Source organism: Notamacropus eugenii, chromosome 3, assembly GCF_028372415.1.
Source record: "Notamacropus eugenii isolate mMacEug1 chromosome 3, mMacEug1.pri_v2, whole genome shotgun sequence".
Taxonomy (NCBI): domain Eukaryota; kingdom Metazoa; phylum Chordata; class Mammalia; order Diprotodontia; family Macropodidae; genus Notamacropus; species Notamacropus eugenii.
In genome coordinates this window covers 323154431-323178881 of record NC_092874.1, presented here as the reverse complement: position 1 = coordinate 323178881, position 24451 = coordinate 323154431, and the positions used below count along the sequence as shown (strand labels likewise).

The window sequence follows — 24451 nt, the reverse complement described above, 5'->3', positions numbered from 1 at the left end:
TGCTACTCCTGCCTTTCTTACATCAGCTGAAGCACAATATATTCTGCTCCATCCTTTGACGTTTATCCCATGTGTATCCCCCCCACCCCCATTTCAAATGTGTTTCTTGTAAGCAACATATTGTTCGATTATGGCTTTTAATCCATTCTGCTATCCAACTCCGTTTTATGGGAGAGTTCATTCCATTCACATTCACAGTTATGATTACAAGCTGTGTATTTCCCTCCATCCTCTTTCCCACCATTTGTGCTTTTAGCTCTCCCGTCTCCCTTCCCCTCCTCAATAGTATTCACTTTTCACCACCTCCTCCTGCAGCCTTCCCCTCCTTCTTTTATCCCCCCTCCCTTTTACTCCCCTTTACTCTTATTGCTTCTTCCCTCCCTTTTAGCCTCCCTCCCCTTTCTTCCCCCTTCCCCTCCTACTACCTATAGAGCTAGTTAGAATTATCTACTTTTGATTAGTGTTCCCTCCTTTAAACAAATCAGATGAGAGTACCTCTCAAACAAGGCTCATCTCCCTCCCCTCCTTCCCTCTACTACAATTTTGTACTTCTTCTTGTGATGTAATTTGCCATTTTCGGCTTCCTCCTTTTCACACCTCCTATTACAATCCCTTCTCGTACTTAAATCATATTTTTGACATGATATCATTTACTTTATTTCCGTTCCCTCTATGTATATCCCTTTTATCATAATAGCTGCACAATTCTCAAGATTAACAGGCATCGTCTTCCCTTATAGGGAGGTAAACAGTTTGCCCTAATTGAGTAACAAGTTTTTGTTTTTGTTTTTTCCCCCCTGTTTACCTTTTTATGATTCTCTTGACACCTGCATTTGAAAATCGAATTGTCTATTGAGTTCTGGCGTTTTGGTCAGGAAGCTCTGGAAATCCCTTAATTCATTGAATGACTTTCTCCTTGCCTGAAATGTTATGCTGAACTTTGCTGGGTAGTTGATCCTTGGCTGAAGTCCCAACTCCTTTGCCTTACGGAATATTGGGTTCCAATTCTTTTGATTTTTTAATGTAGAAGCTGCAAGGTCCTGTGTGATCCTGACTGCATGTCCTTGATATTTGAATTGTTTCTTTCTGGCTTCTTGTAGTATTTTCTCCTTTACTTGATAGCTCTGGAATTTGGCAATTATATTTCTTGGGGTTTTGAGTTTGGGATCCCTTTTGGGAGGTGAATGGTGGATTCTTTTGATGACTATTTTGCCCTCTGAATCTAGCACTTCTGGGCAGTTTTCCTTGATGATTTCCTGGAAGGTATTGTCCAGACTCTTTTCTTCATCATGGGTTTCTGGCAGGCCAATAATTCTTAAATTTTCTCTCCTGTATCTATTTTCCAGGTCAGTTGTTTTTCCAATTAAATATTTTACATTTTCTTCTATCTTTTCATTCTTTAGATTTTTTTTGACTGATTCTTGCTATCTCATTGAGTCATTAGTTTCTACTTGCCCAATTCTAATCTTTTTCAAATTGTTTTCTTCAGTTAACTTTTGCATCTCCTTTTCCATCTGACCAATTTTTCCCTTTAAGGAGCTATTTTCTCCAGTTAATTTTTGTACTTCCTTTTCCATTTGACCAATTTTTCCAATTAGGTTTTGTGTTTCCTTTTCCATTTGACCAATTTTCCCAATTAGGTTTTTGGTTTCCTTTTCTGTTTGATCTACTCTTCTTTTTACAGAATTATTTTCTCCAGTTAATTTTTGAACTTCCTTTTCCATTTGTTCAATTTTCCTTTTCAAAGTTATGCTCTCATCAGTGAATTTTTTTTTTTATAATTTTAAAATCATTGGCCAGTTTTTCTTCTGTTTCCTTCTTCAGCTGTTCCAGGAGAGCTGCTTTTGCTTGAGAGAAGTTCATAGTCCCTTCTGAAGTTTCAGATGGAAGTACATTCTTAGCTCTGAACTCTTTGGTGTTTGTGTTTTGTTCCTTATCCCCATAGGAGGATTCTATGGTTTTTTCACCCTTCATCTGCCTTTTCCTGTCCATGATGTTGACTGAGTATTGTAGCTTCTGGTTCTTTCAATCAGAAGCTACAGAACTTTGTGTTGAGCTGATGTGTGAAAAAGCTAAAAGCAGATTTTTGTTTTTTGTTTCCCTGATCAACCCTGGGGTTAGCTTGTTAAGTGTGTGGGAGGAGTGGTCTGGTCACAGGAGATCTCCTCAGCTGAACTGAGGCAAAGCCAAGCTTTGGGAATGGTGATCCCATGTTCCTATTATCTTCCCATTTCCCCTGGTGTGCTGAGGCATGCCTAGATGCTAATGTGTATTCCCACCCCTCCTGGGCCTCCTCTCCTGGCGCTGAGGCTTGCCTGGGTCCTAGTGCGAGTTTTCTCTGCCCTGGGTCCTCTGTCCTTCCAGTTTGCCTCCACCACAGTAGGAGGAATCCCCCTTAGCTATTTTCCTAGCCTCAGGTGTTATGAGACTATTTGCCCCTTCTGCTGTTCCTGCTGATTCATGATTTTTCTGGGGAAATATTTTATGGTTCTTTCACGGTCATCAGTGGGGAAGGAGAGAGCATTTACTGATCACTCCACCATCCTGGCTCCCGGAAGTTCAAGTAGGTGACTTACCAAAGTTTAATCTTCAGGCTGAAGGTCTCAGGATCTGCTGCGTATATATGTGGCGCTCGGCGGCTCTCACTGGCTCGGTTCATCTTGCCTCCAGCTCCTCTGGTTCCCCCTGCAGCTCTCAGGTTTCACGGGTCCCTTCCGCTCCTCTGTGCTGACCATGCTGCACTGTGTGCTGGGGGCTCACCCCAGTGGAACATATCCTTCCTGTGGACCTTCCAGTCTAACCTGGGCTCCGAATCTGTCACAGTCTGTCTCCCACTGGATTCCGCACCTCCAAAATTTAGTCAGATTCTCCTTTCAGAGGTATCCAAAGGAGTTTGTCCAAGAGCTTAGGTGAGTCATTGCTCTCACTCTGCCATCTTGGCTCCACCCCCCTCTCTATTTGTTTCTTACCTAGCCACAATCACTGAACAAAGCATTACTTAGTAAGGGAAAGTAAAGAAAGGGAAAGGAGAAAAGCCCATAGATTATGGTCACTAAGATTTTGGAATTCTTAAGTGTTAAGATGGAATGGGTGGTGGTGATGAGCGATGATGATAAAATCAAGAGTATGCTCTGTGTGTGACTTAAATGGGGTGGAGGCTAACATTGAAATCTGAGTAACAGATATTGTTCATGTACTTGGTACTTTCTGTGTGAATGAACAAGCCAAATTTCTTTGAATGCTTAGAAACTTCTTCCAGGAAGCTCTACGATGTTTTAAGGCTCATTGCCATTCTTACATAGAAGAATCTAAAAGACCTTATGATCCACAGGGAGTCTCTTTTTGATATAAACTCTGTGGTCTATCTCTTTTAACAAAGTAGCAAAAACCTTTGTTGAGCATACATTTCCCTGTTTTACATCACACCAGATTTATGATCAGAAAGTCTTTAAATACATTCATTTCTAGTGCTATAAATCTTCAATAATTTTGGATCCCTAGTCAGGCAGCATTCTGGCCTAACCAATCACATACTTTTTTCAAAACTATCAGTCCATAAACAAAATGAATACTTCTGTTTTTAATATCTTTCAGTCTACTTTCAAGTGTGAGCATGGGATACATTGCTGACTATTGCTTAATAAAACTATTTTGGTTCTTATTAAACTCTCCCAGGGAAGGCCCTTGATTTATGTGGTTTGATCTCACAAAAACAGCTTGTTTAGATGAATAAATTAGCATATATAAGGAATTCTTAATGTTCTTTTGGTCTTCTTTTGTCTATATTTGTTAAGTTCCTTTTTTTCTTTTTCCATAGACTTGGAATCTTCTTCTTCAGAGATCTTTTATGTCTTTTCATTGTGTTAATTCTGATGGGATACAGGCTCTGGGAGCACCCTTGAACTTTCCTTGTATGGTCCCACTTGATCTGACGTTCACCTGAGGTAATAAGTCTTTTATTATAGCTATGCCCAATTCTCTGTTACCCTTAACCTAGCCTAGTCCTCCATTGTCTGTTAACTCCAGATAGCCTTGGGCTACGTCCCACCTTTGATCCTAACAAAATCCCATTCTCTTAGTTCCTGACCTCAGATCTCTAGTCATCTCAGTGAACTGGTCACTCTCTGGACCCCCTCATCTTGGCCAACTACTTGGTCAACCCTAGACCCTTCCTATAGTCAATTTGTATATAAGATCCATCTCAGCCTCCATTAAGATGCTCAGATGCAATCTGGCCTACCTACATGAGTGTTACAAATGTCTGGACTACTTAAGAGTTTACTGAATGTGGCAGATTTTTAATAAATCTTCTTTCTCTTTGGCTGAAAGATGGCTTGAGTTGAATTCATTTGGTCAGGATCCCAATGTTTCTATTTCAGGATCTCAGCACCCCTAAACCTCAATGCTTCCAGCATTGAGAACTTAGTATATCCTTGGTTCAGTTTGGCTCTTTTTCTCATCTTTGTTTTCTTTGGTACCATTTCTATCTCTTTATGCTAGTCTGAGACTGCAGAAGGGTACAAGTGTGGTATTATCACTGTCTTTGCTAGAGAAAATAGTTTGCAAAAATTATTTTTGTAAATCTTTTAATTTTCATTTTTCTTCTGTTTGTCGTTCTCTATGCATTTTTCACTGATAAATATCCTTGAGATGACTGTGTTCAATTACCGTCCCAAAGTTTTCTTAAGTGGATTTTTGTCTTCCATTTCTTCAATTTTCTTTTTGAGACCTCACTACTTATAATCATCCATCATTATTCTTTGTAAAATTTTACAAATAACTTCATATTCTAACCTGATATTATCTTTGGCAGCTATCTCTGATTGACAAGTAATTCAGTTGTTTGCTGACAAAGCTCCTTTCTGGGCTCTTTTGGTTCCTTGATTTGGTACTTACTTTACAATGGTTAAACTTCAGGATAGAATTATTAATCAGTGTTGATATCATTTATTTTGCTTATTTCAATTTTTATTTTATTTTCAATTGCTTGTTTAAAATTTCAAGTTTAAGGTATGTCAACTGTAAGTCATATGTTTTTGTTTCCTTATTCTTATTCTTAAAAATATTTCTTGATGAGTTGATGTTCTGACTATACATAGACAGCTGATTCAAGGAAAACTCCCACATAAATAACAAGTCTATTCCTGCCTCTTAATTCCAATTTTTTTTTAAAAAGTAGTTTATGTTGAGAAAATTGACAGAAAAAAATATAGCTGTGATTCAAAGCTAATTCTGTGAAAAAGTAAACTATACAGTAAACTATATGATTTGATTTGAAGACATCAGGGATCAGCCTCACATGCAAGATCTCAACTGGCCAGATAAGGATGCAGAAAATCCCTATTATAAGAGTCACTCACTTAGATCAAAGCATCATATCTCCAGGAAGCCCTGGTATCAAGAGGGCAATATCTTAACTTTCCCCCAAGCAAGTTAAGCTATTTTTTTCCTTAAAAGTTATTTAAAGCATCTAGGAGACTTGATTAAGTCTGGGTATTAAAGTCTCTGGCCATTAGTCTCACTTCTTGTTCACACACTCACACACACATACACATCTATAAGGTGTTCCAGGAATTCATTCTCTATGATGTTTCATTCCTGCAAAACAATAGTCAACTCAGTCAATGGAGTTTGCTCTGCTAAATCTAATTTATGTCCACAATACATATCTTTTTCTGTCTTTGGATAAATAAATCTCCTTTATTTAACTGCTACTTGACCTACAAGTGCCTTATTCTTTTTTTATATCAAACTTTCAATCCACAACAATTGGTATAGTCTTGCAGGATTGGAAAAGAATTATCTCAGCAAAGTGGGGAGTGGGCAGTGGATAGTGGGTAGTAAAAACCTTCACACTCCTTATAGTACTTTTAGATAGGATTGTTGTGTTTATATCAGGGAGATGATGACATGACTTGCAGTTGACTTTGATTTTAGTGAGGGAGGGCTGTGCAAGATCACCAGCCTCACTTTCTTCTCCAGAGCCTTCTGGTCCATTGGCCAAAAATTCATCAAAACAACTGGAGATGGTCTAGGATACAATGGGACCCCTTGCCCCTGTTGGGCTAAGGTCTTTTCAGGTTCTCACTTTGAGTGAAGTAATGCCTATTCAGTGAATAGACCTCTTTAAGGAGTCAAAGGATGGCCCCTTTGATTTAAAAAAATAAAAATCAAATTGGGAGTGGAACACCCTCAGAGTTGTTGGCCAAAAGATCAACAGTTATTACCTACATTCACTCAGAGCTAGGGGGGCCCCGAAAATAGCCATCAAGTGGTTCTTGCACAGAGATCTATTGTCCAATCTATGAGCTCGAGGGTGAAATGGGAAGGGAAGGAAGAAAGGAAGGAAGGAAGGAAGGAAGGAAGGAAGGAAGGAAGGAAGGAAGGAAGGAAGGAAGGAAGGAAGGAAGGATGGGAGGGAGGAAGGAAGGAAGGAAGGAAGGAAGGAAGGAAGGAAGGAAGGAAGGAAGGAAGGAAGGAAAGAAAGAAAGAAAGAAAGAAAGAAAGAAAGAAAGAAAGAAAGAAAGAAAGGAAGGAAGGAAGGAAGGAAGGAAGGAAGGAAGGAAGGAAGGAAGGAAGGAAGGAAGGAAGGAAGGAAGGAAGAAAAAGAAGGAAAGAAAGAAAGAAGGGAGAAAGAAAGAAAGAAAGAAAGAAAGAAAGGAAGGAAGGAAGGAAGAAAAAGAAGGAAAGAAAGAAAAAAAGGAAGGAAGGAAGGAAGGAAGGAAGGAAGGAAGGAAGGAAGGAAGGAAGGAAGGAAGAAGGAAGAAAGGACGGAAGAAAGAAAGAAAAAGTATACCAGTATAAATGAAGTTAACTAGGCAGCTTAGGCCATCAAAATTTATCTTCCTTTGCCCCCCCCCCCCACCCACCCTTTGGGAGGTTAGAAAGTAAAATGTGGCCACTTAGCAACAAGAGAGTAATGTGAGTATACTTTTAATAATTGTATCCTTAAGAACTATCTTGAAGTAATTGCTACAAAATATCGTTTAAGGCTATCAGCTGGGTCTTCCAGGCTGTTAATTTGAGCTTCCTCCAGTTTCTATTAGGGGATTTTCTCGAAGCTCAGTTTACCATCAAAGCAGCTAGGAGGGATTGAATTTTAAGGGATGAAAGAGATTTCCCAGACACAAAAACAAGACAAATCCAGAGGAATGAGAGTAAATGAGACTCTGACCTTGTTGAGCTGGATATCTTTGTATTGCTAATGGTCATTATCCAATTGCCTTAGGAGAAGTTGTGGTTTCACTGTGTGTAGTGGTAGCTCAGTTTCAAAAGAATTCAAAGTCAGATCACCCCTAATCCAAGGACAGGTATTCACTGAGGATTGCTACCCTTCAGAAGGACTAGGTTCCAAGAGGAACCAACAACTTAGAAATACAAGATGGGCATTTTTATAGTGCAGTGAGGCTGATTATCCAACAAAAATCATGAATATTAAAAAGGCAAGAGGGGTTTATTAAGGGATTTAGGCAATAGGGGAGGGGTCCCTTCTATGGTTCCATGGTCAAACATCCTTGTCCTACTGCTTTCTGATTGACTAGCTATTGTGATCCTGTCTGTTCAAGAAAGATAGTTGGGTACTGCAGTCCTGTCTTGGGCTGTTAATGCTTTGGGGACACATTCCCTATTTGTTATCTCTTTTGTTTCTACATCCAGCTTAATTGTCCATTTCCACTAGGGGATCTATGTTTGTGTTGCTGCTTCCTGAAACCTGGGGTCAGTCCAGTGTCTCTACCTGCTACCCATTTTGCCAGTATCAGCTTCTACTTGTCTATCCTAGAACAGGACAGATGTCACTACTGGGGACTGAGCTTTGCAGCATTATGCTGGGATTTGGCCTGCAAGTATTATCATTTCTGAGGCTTGATTCTATCCCTCTTTGCCCCGATCTGGATCTGCGTCATACACCCCTTCATTGATGGTTAGGGGGTAAGCATTGATTCCTTATTTGGAGTGAGTATTGTGCCTCACCCAACACCAAGGCCTAATTCTGCTCCTTTCTCTCCTCCCCAACCCAACAGTGCAGAGCATTGTGAACTTCCCTGCCAAACTCCTTTCCTATGCACTGCAAGAGTGGTGAATTGATGGTGTGTTGCCATTGTTAGGACCTGGTTCTACCCTTCTATGCTGGCACCAGTGACTAAAAGCCAGAGAGTTGTTGCCTCTGGCCAGTCCACCACAGCTGATAAGGTGAAGAACGGACACATTTTTTGCTCTTTCTGGTGCTGCTACTTATTATGGAAACTGTTTTACAGTGAGATACCCACTGGGAATGCAATGATTTGCCAACACCTACCACATAGACCTCATCATTTAGACCAAGGTTCATTCCTTCCTTGGATCATTCCATACTTAGTCACTCCTTTGAGGAGCCATGCCATTGTTAACTTTGTTTTTGTTATAGTTTCAGTTTTTCTTTGCTTTAGTGCTGCCTCTGTGAGTGTTCTTGAACACCAGAGATCAGGGTTGAGCAGTATCATCCCTAAAGTAATTTAAGTGGTAAAAATGTCCTGTACAATAGTAGTATCAGATTCAAACAAAAGCATTCCCATTCCCTACATACTGATTTAGAAAACCACAAATTAACATTATCTATATTGTATGGTATTTTTATTTATTTTATTGAACATTTTTCAATTACATTTTAATCTGGTTCAGGCCATATTTGGGTGTTTTGGAGTTATGAGTTTAAAGCCTCTGATCTAGAAGATCTTATGGATAGTGGGAAGCAATAGTCTTTCCCTTTCCCCCATGTAAGTTAGACTAGTTTTTCTTTGAAAAATAGTGAAATCAAACTTGATACTTGATTAGGTCAAAGGATGTAAGGCTTAGGCAACTGATGCCACTTTCCAATTCTGTAAGTACAAAAAATCTAGAAGGAACGTCTTACACTTTCTTTGTTGTTTGGCTGATAGAAAAAAAGAACGAGTCTCTTCCATGCATATTTTTGACAAATATGTTCTGCTATGGTTAAATAAATATTTTTCTAACTTTCAAATGACCTATATATGTCTTATTCCTTTTACATATCAAACATAAATGACCAGGGAACTGGCCTGAGTCAACATTAGACCAGGGCACCTGGCAAAGTGAAAATCTTTACCACGTTAAAACTGGATACCTTCACACAGATATGTTTTGTAGGAAAAAAAGGAACAATTTAAATCATAGTAAAGTATGATAACACTTTATATTATATACTGTATAGTCTCTGAAATATGACTAAAATAAGCACTATGGAATCTAGTATTGATTTATTATATACTTTGTTACTATTGATGCTATCAGATGTTTGATAGTTTTGAAATTTGTAAAATTTGATAATTTTGAAATCTGTGAAGTTGGCCAGAACTGGAGGCTGTGGTGGTAAAAGCATTCTGTGGAATGATACCTGATGGTATTTTAAAATTTGATAAACTATTTTCAAAATTACTTAGAATTACATTTCACAAAGCTATATTCTTCATTAGGAAGTTCAGATGAGGTGGTTTATATATTTACTGAAATTACTACTCAATTCAGGTTCAGCACTCAACATAGTTCAACTCTGATTACTTGGGTTTAAAAAAAAAAAAACTCTAGATTTTAAATGAATAGTAAATTGCTAATTCCCATCTCTATTAGAAAAAGACAAATAAAGTAAGCTACCTGTTATGATTAGAAGTATTTTGCTTATCGGGGTAAGTACTTCATTTTTTAAAAAATGGCAAGGAATTCTGATCACTGGTCAGAATTAATATTCTCTGGTCAAAATACTATTCTGATTTAATTATCAAATGTTGTACATGTGAAACTGAGGTCAAAAGTGTTTTAGCTGTTCAATCACACATAATTTAATTTTTCAATTTCTTATCATGAATTCTACTTTCTCTGGTTACTCTTAAAAGCAACATTTCAAAAGCTCATTGTGGTTTCATTCAGAAACATCCTACTTAGAGAGGAAATAGTAGTTTATTCTCTTAATTACAGCCACTTTCTGTACTTACGCAGATGGATTTAATGAATTATTTTAGATGCTTTATATCAGCTATGAGTATAAGTACATTAAATTATATGGTGTCAGTGATCATTTTTGCACTTAAATATGATTATTATGACTTTAAAGTCATTGGGGGTGTTTTGTATATTCTTATGCCTTTCAGTTAATCTGTCAAAGATATATGCCAATAAACTGTTTAGAAATGACACTGCCTTCACTGGGCCTGTTAGAGTGACATTGCACTGAAGCAATTTCATTAACATGTTTATAATTGGGCTGTGATTGAAACTGCTATTGAAGAAGTCAAATACATCACAATAAGCTGTTCATCAGTGACACACTTACTATGAAATTAACATTTTCAAATGATGGTCTCAGGAAACCTATTAATAATTAAAATGAAACCGTTTTGATTTATTTCTTTTTCAGACATACTTATGCAAATTTCTCACTGTATTAACAAGCCTTAAGTAGGTATGACATGGTAGTTGTCACCAAAATTGAACGCAATATTCATATTTTTAAAATTGAACTTTTAACCTTCAGTCATCTATAAAGGAGAAACATTGAAATAAGAAAAAAAGACGTGAGTCAAAGTTTGTATTCTTATTTTTCCTTTGTATTTTTGTTCTACTCATTTTTATTGCCATTTTTTTTAAGTTCAGAAATTTTACCATTTTTGGTAAAAGGCCATTACAATATTTATTAAGCAAATAGAAGAAATGTGACCTTTAAAATACATTGTAAAACTAAATAAAATTAAAACAGTCATTCACTTTGTAGTGACCTCTACTATACTATCTTTACTACTTGCATATCTTTTCAAATAAGTGAACTCCTAGCAAACATCCCTAGTCATGAGCAGTAACAGTATTTCAAGGACTAGGAGCATAAAAGCACACACTCACTCAATGAACAGACCAAAACTGAACATCAATGCCAGGCTCTACCATTGGCTTAAGGAGTTATCTGGATGTCCAGAGTCAAAACACATAAAATCTATGTCTTTTTTTGTTCTATTCTGTTGTACCCACAGGTTCATCTATCCAGAAACATTTAACACCTAGAAGGATGAAAGCTGATATAGAATCGGTGACAGACTGCTCTGTTTTTCTGTGTTACCAATGCCAAAAAATTTGCAATACATATTTGTTGAATAGAATGACTAAACTGGATATTAAATGATCAATATTAAGTACCTAAGTTGTCCCTGGCATATGAAGTTTTAGTTCTGTGGAGATAAAGAAGTTATCTCTACTCTTGGTCTACCATTACTATGAATATAATGAATCCTGAAATGCAGAAACAGTGATGATAATGATTAAAAGGTTTGGAATATTGACTTGTAAAGCTCTGAATCTATGATTCTATGATCCATTCTTAAAGATCCTGTTAAGAAAATGCCAGAGAATCACAATGGCAAATCTTCTGTCATAAAGGATAAAGTCATTTTGAAAATTTTATTAATACAAAGATTCTTTCATTGATTGTCATAAATTTGTTAATCCAATTAGTATTTATTGAGTTCCTATTATGATCAAGAAAATTGGCTAGGCCTTTCTGGAGATGTAAAATTCATAATAACTATTACAAATAAAAGTCAAGTAATCTAGCACAAAAATATTTAAAATATATTTATTACCTGTTGTTATGTCACTCTGTTGTTTTCCTAGTTTGAAGAGATTCAATCTAATTTTTCCATCATGAAGATAGAGGAGGAGACTTCCTGAATACTGATGAAAGTTACTGGACAGCAAAAGTCCCTTTTTGTTCCAAGTGCGAAATTGAAAACTCACAGATATCTCATCCTGCCCTGAGGAGCCATACAATGCTAGGTAGCTGCCAGCGCCCAAAAAAGTGACTGGAACTGTTTGTGGTTGCAAACAAGAAAATGACACATTTCCCTAAGGAAAAAAATATAAAGAAATACATAGTAAGATTCCACAATGACATTTTTGTCTTAGTGATACATTTTTGATACAGATGTTTAATTGATGCTTTAAAAAATATTGTCATGATTTCTCAATGGCAATCTTTCTCCTCAACTTGATGTCCCTCCCTCAGCTCAGACAAACAGAAGTTTTTCTTTTGATAAAGACGTGTACAGTTAAAAAATTGATGCACTGGCCACATCTGACAACACATTCCTAATTTTGCACAGATATACATAGGCCTTCATGGCTGATATCTACCCTATGTAGAGAGAATCAACACAGATTCCTAAAATGAATCTTAAGATATTCTGTGAAATTACAATGGGATAGTTAACTCTGCTTATCATTGTAATCTGTTCTAAATTTTCTACACAAGGATATTTTGTGATTTTCCACATGAAGTCCTAACTTTCTAATTTCCAAGTGTTACCTAAGGCTGTTACATTTTATTTCCCAAGTTAAAGTAAATACAAAGTTTATGTACACACCTGCAGATATATTACATATACATATACACATATTTACATATACACACATCCTTGTGCACATGTATGTATATAATAATATCAAACATAACTAGATATTGAGCTTATGTCACACACATATATAAGTATGTGTGTGTGTTATATGCACACATGCATGTACAGAGACATATTCACACATATGCATATGCATATAGCATGTAGATACTTGTATGCACATTACGTGTGTACGTGTACACAATGTACACACATGGGTATATTTGCTGTCCATATTTAGCTCAAGATCTATTTTCAATATACCCTTTGATCCACAGCAATGTCACCTTTACATCTTATTTAAATGGTTTTCTGAAGTTTAACATGTAACCCTTACCTTCAAGTCTTTTTTAATTATACCAGAACAACCCCTTATTTATTTATTCAATATTATTTAAATAATATTATTTAATTTATTAATTAAATTAAATTAATATAATTAATTTAATATTATTTAATTATACCAGAATAACTCAATTTTATCAAAAGATTACAAAGGAAATACATTATATTGAAAAAAAGATATGTTTTTTTCACCAATGTTTACTGCTCCCCTGAAATCTGTATACAGATCCTCCTTTGTTCATATTCTCTATGCCTCTCTGTCTGTTGGGCTGTCTTCAAAACTCAGTTCACCTTCATCTCTCCCATTCCAGTTGCTAGTTCTCTTCTTTCTTTTTTGAAATAATATTTTTTCTCCAATTACATGTTAAAATATTGTATGTTTTATTTTTTTGAAGTTTTGAATTCCAAATTCTATGCCCCCTCCCAACCCAACCTTGTGACAATTTATCACTATCAGTTCTGGGTACATGTACCTCCTTATTTACATGTCTTCCCCATTAGAATATGAGTTCCTCAAGAGAAGGGACTATTTTTGCCTTTCTTTGTATTCTCAGAGTTTAGCTCATTGTCTTGTACATATTGAAATTCTTGATAAATACATGTTGACTGATTTTCCCCCTCATAAACTGAAGACTGAAGAAGTCTTTGGAACTGTGAATAGTACAAAATTTGATGTTTTATAAATTTAGCTTTTTTCTATATAGTGTCCCCCCAATATTCCTTTTAAATACATAGTAATTATGTAAATGTCTTTTTTTCTTCTTTCCTCCCTCCCCAAATCTAGAGAAGGTTACCATTAGACACAAATAGGAATGCTTATGTAAAATAATTCTATATATTCTTTCTATTTATTACTTCTTTTTCTGGATGCATATAGCATCTAAGTCATTTTAATACAAATTAAAACAACCTTGAGATATCATTTGGTACCTACCAGATTGACTAAAATGATTAAAAAGAGAAGCAACAAATGTTGGAGGGAATGTGGGAAAACTGGAACAGTAATTCATGTCAGTGGAATTGTGAACTGATCCAAGCATTTTGGAGAACAATCTGGAATTAAGCCTAAAGAGTTTTTAAACTACTTAAAACCTTTCTGTGTGTTTTTTTTTAAATTTATTTATCATCTACAATATTCAGTTCCACAAGCTTTTCTGTTTCAAATTTTCTCTCCCTTCATCTACTCCTCCCTCTCAAAAATGACATACAATTTGATGTAGGCTCTCTATATACCTTCACATTAAACCTATTTTCAAATTAGTCATGTTTCAAAGAATAATTATAACCAATGGAATGAACCATGAGAAATAAGAAACAAAACAAAACTAAAAAGAAACAGAAAAAAATAGTATGCTTCAATCTGCAGTCAGATTCCATACCTCTTTCTCTGGTTGGGGTCAACATTTTCCATCATGGGTCTTTTGGAGTTGTCTTAGAACTTTGCATTGCTAAGAAGAGCTGTCTAGCAAGGTTAGTCATCATATAATGTGGCCTTAACTATGTGCAGTATTCTTCTGGTTCTGCTCCACTCACTCAGCATGAGCTCATATAAGTCTTTTCAGTTTTTTTTCCCTAAAGTTTACTTGTTCATCATTTCTTAGAGAACACTGGAATTCTATTGTATTCATGTACCACCACTTGCTCAACTATTCCCCAATTAATGTCAATTGCCAATTCTTGGCCACCACAAAAAGAGCTACTATAAATATTTTCGTACATTTGGGTCCTTTTCCCATTTTTATGATCTCTTTGGGATACAGCCCTAGAAGTGGTATTGCTGAGTGAAAGAGTATGCACATTTTTATAGCCTTTTTGGCATAGTTCCAAACGGTTGGATCAGTTCACAACTCCACCAACAATGTGTTAGTGTTCCAATTTTCCCACATCTTCTCAAACATTTATCATTTTCCTGTTTTGTCATGTTAGTCAAATTGACAGATGTGATATGATACCTAAGAATTATTTTGATGTGTATTTCTCTAATCAATAATGATTTAGAGGATTTTTTCATGTGACTATATATATCTTTAATTTCATCCTCTGAAAACTGTCTGTTCATATGCTTTGAGTATTTAGCAGTTGTGCAATGACTTGAATTCTTATAAATTTGACTCCGTTCTCTATATATTGTAGAAGTGAGGCCTTTATCAGAGACACTGGTTGTAAAAATTCTTTCCCAGTTTTCTCCTTCCCTCCTAATTGTAGTTGCATTGGCTTTGTTTGTATAAAACTTTTTGTTTTTTTTGCATTTCATAGTGCTCTCTCTCTCTTACTTGGTTATAATTATTCCATTCTACATAAATCCGACAGGTAAACTATTCTTTGCTCTCCCAGTTTGCTTAGAGTATCAGCCTTTATATCTAAAACATGTGCCCATTTTGATACACACATACACATACATATACACATACACATACATTTTATTTTGGTATATGGTGTAAGATATTGGTCTGTGCATGCCTCTACCCTTTGACCCAGCAATAACACTACTAGAGTTTTTTTAAACAGGATATACTTATGTGCACACATATACACTGACAGTTTTTATGGGAGTAGGAACTGTAATCATTACAAATAGTGTATTGTATTAAAAAGTAGGTTGTAGAGAGCAGAGCCAAGATGGCACAGTAAAACCAGAGATTTGCTTGAGCTCTTCCCCAAGCCCTTCCAAATACCTGTAACAAAAATGACTCTGAATAAATTCTAGAGCTACAGAACCTACAAATGACAGTGTGAAACAAATCTCTAGCCCAAGGCAACCTGGAAGGTCCACAGGAAGAGTATATTGCAACAAGCCAGGAACAGAGCACAGTATGAGTTGGGTCAAACCAACAAAGACAGAGCTGGAGCAGGTCTCAGGGTACTGAATCACTGGCAGCTGTGGTGGTTTTCAGGCTTCTCAATCCATAAAGGACAGAGACAGCATAGAACATCAGTGGAAAAGCTGTGGGACCTGGGTGAAAAAGGAGGCTAGTCTAGCTGGGGTCCAGCACCAGACCCTGGGGTGGCAGATGTGGCAGCAGCAACTGCTTCCAGAGCTGTGGGCCCAAAGACAGTGGGAGATCAAACAGCTGATACAAAATCCCTGAAGCCTGGGAAAGTACACCCACTCCAACCCCCATCTTCACTGGAAGCAGAGTACTATCTTGACAAAGAATTAAACAGTCGAGTATGTGACTGGGAAAATGAGCAGACAGCATAAAATCTCAGACTGTAGAATCTTACTTTTATGACAAACAAGATTAAAACATACAACCAGAAAAAGACAACAAAGTCAAGGCTCCTACGTCAAAAACATCCAAGAAATATATGAACTGGTCTCATACCATGAATGAACTAAAAAAGAATTTTGAAAATCAAGTAAGAGAAGTAGAAAAAAATAGGAAGAGAAATGAGAGTGATGCAAGAAAATCAGGAAAAATGAGTCAACAACTTGCTTAAGCAGACCCCCCAAAAAATACATATATATATATATAAAAAATATAACACCTTAAAAATAGACTAACCCAACTGGAAAAAGAGGTCCAAAAAGTCAATGACGAGAAGAATGTCTTAACAAACAGAATTGGCTAAATGGAAAAGGATGCCCAAAAAATCACTGAAGAAAATAATTCCTTCAAAATTACAAATAGAAGCTAATGACTTTATAAGAAATCAAGAAATTATAAAAATAGAACCAAAAGAATGAAAAAAAAATATAGAAGATTATGTGAAATTTCTCATTGGATAAACCAATTGCCTGGAAAATGGATCCAGGAGAGAAAATTTAAAAAAAATATTGTACTACCTGACAGCCACGATAAAAAAAAAAAAAAAAGAGCATAGATACCATCTTTTAAGAAATTAACAAGTAAAACTGCCCTGATACTCTAGAACCAGAGGATAAAATAGAAATCGAAAAATCTACTGTTTGCTCTTCGGTAGAGATCCTAAAAGGAAAACTCCTAGAAATACTGTAGCCCAATTCCAGACTTCCATGGTCAAGGAGAAAATATTTCATGCAGCCAGAAAGAAACAATTCAAGTACAGTGGAAATACTATCAGGATAACACAAGATCTAGCAGCTTCCACATTAAGGTATCAAGGCCTGGAATATGATATTTCAGAGGTCAGAGGAGTTAGAATTAAAAGCAAGAATCACCTCACCAGCAAAATTCAGTATAATGATTCAGGGGAAAAATGATCATTCAATGAAATAAAGAACTTTCAAACATGCTTGCTGAAAAGACCAGAGCTGAATAGAAAATTTGACTTTCAGATACAAGAATCAAGAGAAGCATGAAAAGGTAAACAGAAAAGAGAAACCATAAAGGACTTACTAATGTTGAACTCTTTACATTCCTACATGGAAAGATGATATTTGTAACTCATGAGACCTTTCTCAGTATTAGAGTAGTTGAAGGAAATATAGATAGATAGATAGATAGATAGATAGATAGATAGATAGATAGATAGATAGATAGATAGATAGATAGATAGATAGATAGAGAACCAGATAAATTGAGGGCACAGGGTGAGTTGAATATGAAGGGATGATATCTAAAAAAATAAGCGGTGAGAGAGGGAATATATTGGGATAAGGAAAAAAGGAAAGACAGAATGGGATAAATTATCTCGCATAAAAGAGGCAAGAAAAAAGGGTGGAGAGGAAGAGAAGGGAGGTAAGAGGGAATGAGTGAACCTTACTCTCATTGGATTTGGCTTAAGGAGTGAATAACATACAAACTCAATTAGGTATCTTAACTTACAGGAAAGTAAGAGGGAAGGTGATAGGGGTGGTGATAGAAGGGAACACAGAATAGGATAGGGGATCATCAGAAGTAAATACTTTTGAAAAGGGACAGGGTCAAAGGAGAAAATAGAATAAGAGGGGAGGCAGAATAGGATGAAGGGAAATATAGTTAGTGTTTCACAATGCAACTAATATGGAAGTGTTTTGCATAACTACACGTGTATAACCTATGCTGAATTACTCGCCTACTCCATGGTGGTGCGTGGGGAGGGAAAAAGGAAGAGAATTTGGAACTCAAAGTTTTTAAAACAATTGCTTAAAATTGTTTTACATGCAACTGGAAAATAAGATACATAGGCAATGGTGTATAGAAATCTATCTTGTCCTACAAGAAAGTAAAGGCATAGGGGATAAAGAGGGGATAATAAAAAGGGAGGTAGACTGAGGGAAGGAGTAATCATAATGCAGGCCATCTTGTGGTGGGGGGAGGGAAGAGATAGGTTGAAAATTTGGAGCCCCAAATTTAGTGGAAATGAATGCTGAAAACTAAAACGAAATAAACAAACAAACAAATAAATAGATAAGTAAACAGACAGACAGACAGATAGACAGACAGACAGACAGATAGACAGATAGACAGATAGACAGATAGACAGACAGACAGACAGACAGACAGACAGACAGACAGACAGACAGACAGACAGATAGATAGATAGATAGATAGATAGATAGATAGATAGATAGATAGATAGATAGATAGATAGATAAGTAGGTTAAACTTGACAGAGGAGGTCTGTGTTTTTAATTCCTAGTTTCATCCTTTCAAGTCATGTGACTATGGGCATCATTTTACCTTTTTCAAGGTAGAAGGAGTGGAGTCAATCTCATGAGTAAAATGGAAATAATAGTTTCCTTACATTGTAGGATAAACTTTTGTTAATATTAAAGCAATATATAAATGTATTATTTAAAACAAATTTCATTCATTTATATTTAAAACCATGAGACAAAATGTCATGACTTTTCCAGTATATGAATTTAAATGAGAAAGCATCAAGAAGAATCATGTAGTATCTAAGTTGGGGTAAAGCACATGGGGTGAGGGTTGAGGGTTTCAGGAAAACTTATGGTGTCATATATTAGGAAGGGTACACTGCTGCTTTTGTTTAATTGCTTCAGCTGCATCTGACCCTCCATGACAGCGTTTGAGGTTTTCTTGTCAAAGATAGAGATGTTGTTTGCCATTTCCTTCTCCAGCTCATTTTACAGATGAGAAAAGGAGACAAAAAAGGTGTCACGCAGGGTCATGCAGCTAGTAAGTGTCTGAGGCTGTATTTGAACTCAGGAAGATAAGATTTCCTGATTCCAACACCAGAACTCTATGCATTGAACTACCCAGCTGCTCCTGGGAAGGGGATATACAGCTAAATAAACAAGCAGAGGTTACAAAAATAGGGTGCAAAGACACAATTGCTAAACACAGATCACGGAAGCACACTGATAATTCTAGTGAGTTCAGTGCTCCTCCTGTTTGTCTCTCTTTTCATTTCATAATTGTGACTGGAGCAAAATATGTAGATGAAGAACCTTTCAGAACAGAGAAAGCAAAATGTCTACAGTAATGATGCTTTTATGTATCACTGGGAATGCCAGGTGCTGCATAGCCAGTATAAAGCCTTCTGGTAAGCTTGAAACAAGTCTTTCTTCTCTGCCAGTGATCAAGATCTACTAGTCAACTGTAATCTACACCTTAAATGCTAAATGCAGCAGAGCCTAGGACGTTCCCTCTTCTGTACTATGAAGTCTGCCCCCTCCCTTGTCCTGTGTATAGGTCTGGTCCTATCCTACTACAAATGGAAAGGTCCTGGGCCTGGGATTTTGATAAGATTCCCTTTTTTGCTCCAAAGAAAACAAATTTATATTTTTATAGAGCAAAGTCAAGCACTATTCTAACAACCGAGGATACAAAGAAAGGGAAAAAACAGAAACAGCTCCCAAGAAACTCATGCGAAGCACTACATACAATCAAGACATATGCAGGATAAATTGAGAAGAGAGGAGTATCAGACAGAAGGCAGTAAGATTAAGAAGGAGTAGGAAAGATGTATTGGAAAAAAAGGTAAGACAAGCTGAAATCTGAACAAAACCAGAGAAGTCAATAGACAGAGAGAAAGAAGGAGAGCATTGCAGGGATTGGAGATGGAGTGAACAGCTAGGGAGATGGAATGGTCTGTGGGAGGAAAAATAAAATCAGTTTCACTGAAGAGCAAAATGTGTGGAGTAAAACAGCATGCTAGAAGACTGAAAAGTTAAGAAGAGGGGAGATTAGGAAGGGTTTTAATAGCCAGAGGATTTTATATTTGACCTTGAAAGCAACAGGGAGTCATTAAAAGTGATGATACTATCAATACCTTACCTTTGTAATGAACCATACTGGTAGAAGAATTTGACAAAGGCATAATTAAGTATATAATGAAAAAACTTTCTTTTCACATAACAGGTAATCAACTGATATCTTTTTTACACAGTTGTGATCAGTCATGACTATACCATAGAGTATTTAAGGAACTTTTAATCTATTTGAAACAAAAAAAATTCACATACACATATCTTCATTAATTCAAGAAGCATTTATCAAGCAACTACAACATGAAAGATATTGTATTAGGTACTGGAGATACAAAGACAGAAAAAGGAGTTTCTATTATTTTTTATAAATTCACTTTCTAATGGGAGGAGGAAGAATGTATAGTGGAAGTCTTAAGCGAGGAAAAGATAATGACACATTATCACCTGCCTCACAGTAGAGCATCAAGGGATTTCTTGGACAGAACACTGTGTACATGCCAGGTACAATTAATTTCTGATATGTTTCATTTAGTTATTTTTCTTTATCACTAGGAGGTTTAGGCTAAAGACAAGGGGAGGAGTAAGTTACAATGACTGTGAGGTACAGACATAAAAAGCCCAATCAATAAGCATTTTTTTAAGGGAGAGAAAAGAAATTGTAGTCTTGAAGAAAGGGTTTGTAAAGGAGGTGATGATCCTTAAAGAGAAGCTAAAGATTCAAAGGGGTAGAGGGCATAAGATATTAGATGACACGCATCAGGAGAAGATACTAGTGCCAATAAAAAAAAATTGGACATGGAACGTCTTCTTGAGGGAACAGCAAGTAGCCCAGTTTGACTACAATGGAATATGTATTTGTATGTATAATGCATAATAACTTCAATTTTGCTTTGGCAGTCTGAATAAATATATCTAATTTTCATAATGAAATGAATTCAGATGTGTATTCTCTAGAAGAATACAAATTGGCATTAGAATTTCTCTTGGAATGGTTAAAAAGCGGTATGTTTTATAATACTCTTGAATATTAAAGTAATCATAAATTTAAAACCAAGTCTCTGCTTTTCATGACTAATAATTGAAACTTCACATAAGAGATAGTGAAAAAGTCATCATAGATTAAAATTTTCGAGCAAGCAGAGATCTTGGAAATAATTTAAATCAAGTCACTTAATTTCCAGGTGATGAGTCTGAGACCCAAGAAAGGTCATGTGATTTGCCTAAAGTAGCATAGTCAGTTGTAAAACGCAGATAGGAACCCAAATCTTCTGAGTCTAGGCCTGCAATTCTCAGCATTCCATTGCTGCTCTTCTCTACCAGAATTTAATATTAAAGTACTATATATTAGGTCAGCCAGTATTACTACTTTGAGAAAATGTGCAGTCATAAAAGTTTAACAATTCCTAATTGATATTAATTTATTGGCAACCATACCAAATTGATAGGTTTGTTCATTTTATCAAAGAATGAGACTTAGTTACTATCTGGAAAACTGGTATTATTCTCTATTTGGGTGATTACAGCCTAAACAAAGAATTAGTGAAATTATACAAGCAGAAAAACTGGCCTACTGGGAACAGTAACAGGGAAATGAAAAAATACAGATTATTACATAAAAGAAATTTTAAATCTCTTTTTAATTCCTTTTTATGTGAAAAAGAAGAACCTGTCCCATAAACTACTGCAACTTGGCTGGGACTAGTTTCTTCCCTCTCAACCCCCCAGTTGTTACCATGGAAACCTAATCAACCAATTAGGTTCCTACTAAAAGTCTAGGAAGATGCTACACAGAGTTCCCCAGGTTCCAAGGGTTTTCTTCTAGACTTCAGACTTATTTGAGACTCTTTTCATGCCTCCAAATCCATAGGGGAAAGTAGAGAAAATTACTGGTGGAGTATAAGACACCAAGACAATGCATTGTCACAGAATCTCAGAGCTGGAAAGGGACCTTGATTTCTATTCAAACTCCATACCAGAACAAGAATCCTCAGTAAAACCTATGTAATAAGTGACCATCTAATCTTTGTTTGGAGATTTCTAGAAAAGAATAGGTTTGATTTCTTGTAACTATACTGTCATCTGTCATACATCTTTACATTTTGTCATGTGCAATAGCAATAAGAGATTTTGAGAAATGCTTTGCTAAACTCTAGAAAAAAATGTATTTTTGGTTAAGGTAGTGCAATAAATGTTTGCAAAAAGCTTTTGTTCTCCTGCATAAACCCCAGGAAAGAAGTGAAAATGACGCCAGAAAGACCAAATAGCATACGTGATAGTCAGTATAAATCTAGTAGAACTAGGAAGAAGAACCAGTACAAAGTCAGGCAAGTAAACCACAAGGGGAAAAATGTAGAAAAATCATGCTAGGTCAGCCACTTAGGACCTTTTTTTCTTTCCTTTTTTTTTATTTAATTTTTAACATTCAATTCCACAAAATTTTGGGTTACAAATTTTCTCCCCTTTTATCCCCTTCCCCCCCAAACCCAAGCATTCTAATTGCCCCTGTGACCAATATACTCTTTCTTCTATCATCCCTCTCTGCCCTTGTCTCCGTCTTCTCTTTTGTCCTGTAGGGCCAGATAGCTTTCTTTACCCCTTTACCTGTATTTCTTATTTCCTACTGGTAAGAACATTACAGTTGATCCTAACACTTTGAGTTCCAACTTCCTTACCTCCCTCCCTCTCCATCCCTTCGCTTTGGAAGGCAAGCAATTCAATATAGGCCAAATCTGTGTAGTTTTGCAAATGACTTCCATAATAGTTGTGTTGTATAGGACTAACTATATTTCCCTCCATCCTATCCTGTCCCCTATTACTTCTATTCTCTTTTGATCCTATCCCTCCCCATGAGTGTCGACCTCGAATTGCATTCTCCTCCCCATGCCCTCCCTTCTATCATTCCCTCCACCCTGCTTGTCGCCTTGTCCCCCAATTTCCTGTATTGTGAGATAGGTTTTCCTACCAAAATGAGTATGCATTTTATTCTTTCCTTTAGTGGAATGTGATGAGAGGAGACTTCATGTTTTTCTCTCACCTCCCGTTTTTATCACTCCACTAATGACTCTTTTGCTTGCCTCTTTTATGAGAGATAATTTGCCCCATTCCATTTCTCCCTTTCTCATCCCAATATATTTCTCTCTCACTGCTTGATTTCATTTTTTTTAAGATATGATCCCATCCTCCTCAATTCACTTTGTGCACTCTGTCTCTATGTATGTGTGTGTGTGTGCATGTGTATGTGTGTACTCCCACCCAGTTCCCAGATACTTAAATGTTTCAAGAGTTACAAATATTGTCTTTTCATGTAGGAATGTAAACAGTTCAACTTTAGTAAGTCCCTTATGACTTCTCTTTGCTGTTCACCTTTTCATGGTTCTCTTCATTCTTGTGTTTGAAAGTCAAATTTTCTTTTCAGCTCTGGTCTTTTCATCAAGAAAATTTGAAAATCCTCTATTTCATTGAAAGACCCTTTTTTCCCCTCAAGTATTATACTCAGTTTTGCTGGGTAGGTGATTCTTGGTTTTAGTCCTAGTTCCTTTGACTTCTGGAATATCCTATTCCATGCCCTTCGATCCCTTAATGTAGAGGCTGCTAGATCTTGTGTTATCCTGATTGTATTTCTACAATACTTGAATTGTTTCTTTCTAGCTGCTTGCAATATTTTCTCCTTGACCTGGGAACTCTGGAATTTGGCCACAATGTTCCTGGAGTTTCTCTTTTTGGATCTCTTTCAGGAGGTGTTCTGTGGATTCCTTGAATATTTATTTTGCCCTCTGGTTCTAGAATCTCAGGGCAGTTTTCCTTGATAATTTCATGGAAGATGATGTCTAGGCTCTTCTTTTGATCATGGCTTTCAGGTAGTCCCAAAATTTTTAAATTGTCTCTCCTGAATCTATTTTCCAGGTCAGTTGTTTTTCCAATGAGATATTTCACATTATCTTCCATTTTTCCATTCTTCTCTCTTTGTTCTGTGATATCATGGTTTCTCGCAAAGTCCTTATCCTCCATCTGTGCCATTCTAGTTTTGAAAGAACTATTTTCTTCAGTGAGCTTTTGAATCTCCTTTTCCATTTGGCTAATTCTGCTTTTGAAAGCATTCTTCTCCTCATTGGCTTTTTGAACCTCTTTTGCCAATTGAGTTAGGCTACTTTTCAAGGTGTTAATTTCTTCAACATTTTTTTTTGGTTCTCATTTAGCAGGGAGCTGATCTGCTTTTCATGCTTTTCTTTCATATCTCTCATTTCTCTTCCCAGTTTTTCCTCCACCTCTCTAACTTGATTTTCAAAATTCCTTTTGAGCTCTTCCATGGCCTGATCCCATTGGGTGGGCTGGGACACAGAAGCCTTGATTTCTGTGTCTTTGCCTGATGATAAGCACTGTTCTTCCTCATCAGAGAGGAAGGAAGGAAATGTCTGTTCTCCAAGAAAGTAGCCTTATTTCTTTTCCCTTTTGTGGGCATTTTCCCAGCCAGTGACTTGACCTCTGAATATTCTCCTCACACCCACCTCACCTCCTGGTCCTCCCAGCCAACGTTTGGGGACTGAGATTCAAATGCTGCTTCCAGCCTTAGGGCTTTTGGCGGGGGCAGGGCTGC

At 36.5% G+C, this 24451-nt stretch overlaps 1 protein-coding gene across 1 annotated transcript in view; it reads right to left on the bottom strand.

Moving 5' to 3' along the window:
* Positions 1-24451, bottom strand: part of CNTNAP4 (contactin associated protein family member 4) — a 676519-nt gene that overhangs the window by 230038 nt on the left and 422030 nt on the right. Inside the window, exon 8 of the mRNA XM_072596864.1 lies at positions 11622-11883. Within this exon, the coding sequence (XP_072452965.1) occupies positions 11622-11883 (262 nt within the window). The remainder of the gene's footprint in view (positions 1-11621; positions 11884-24451) is intronic.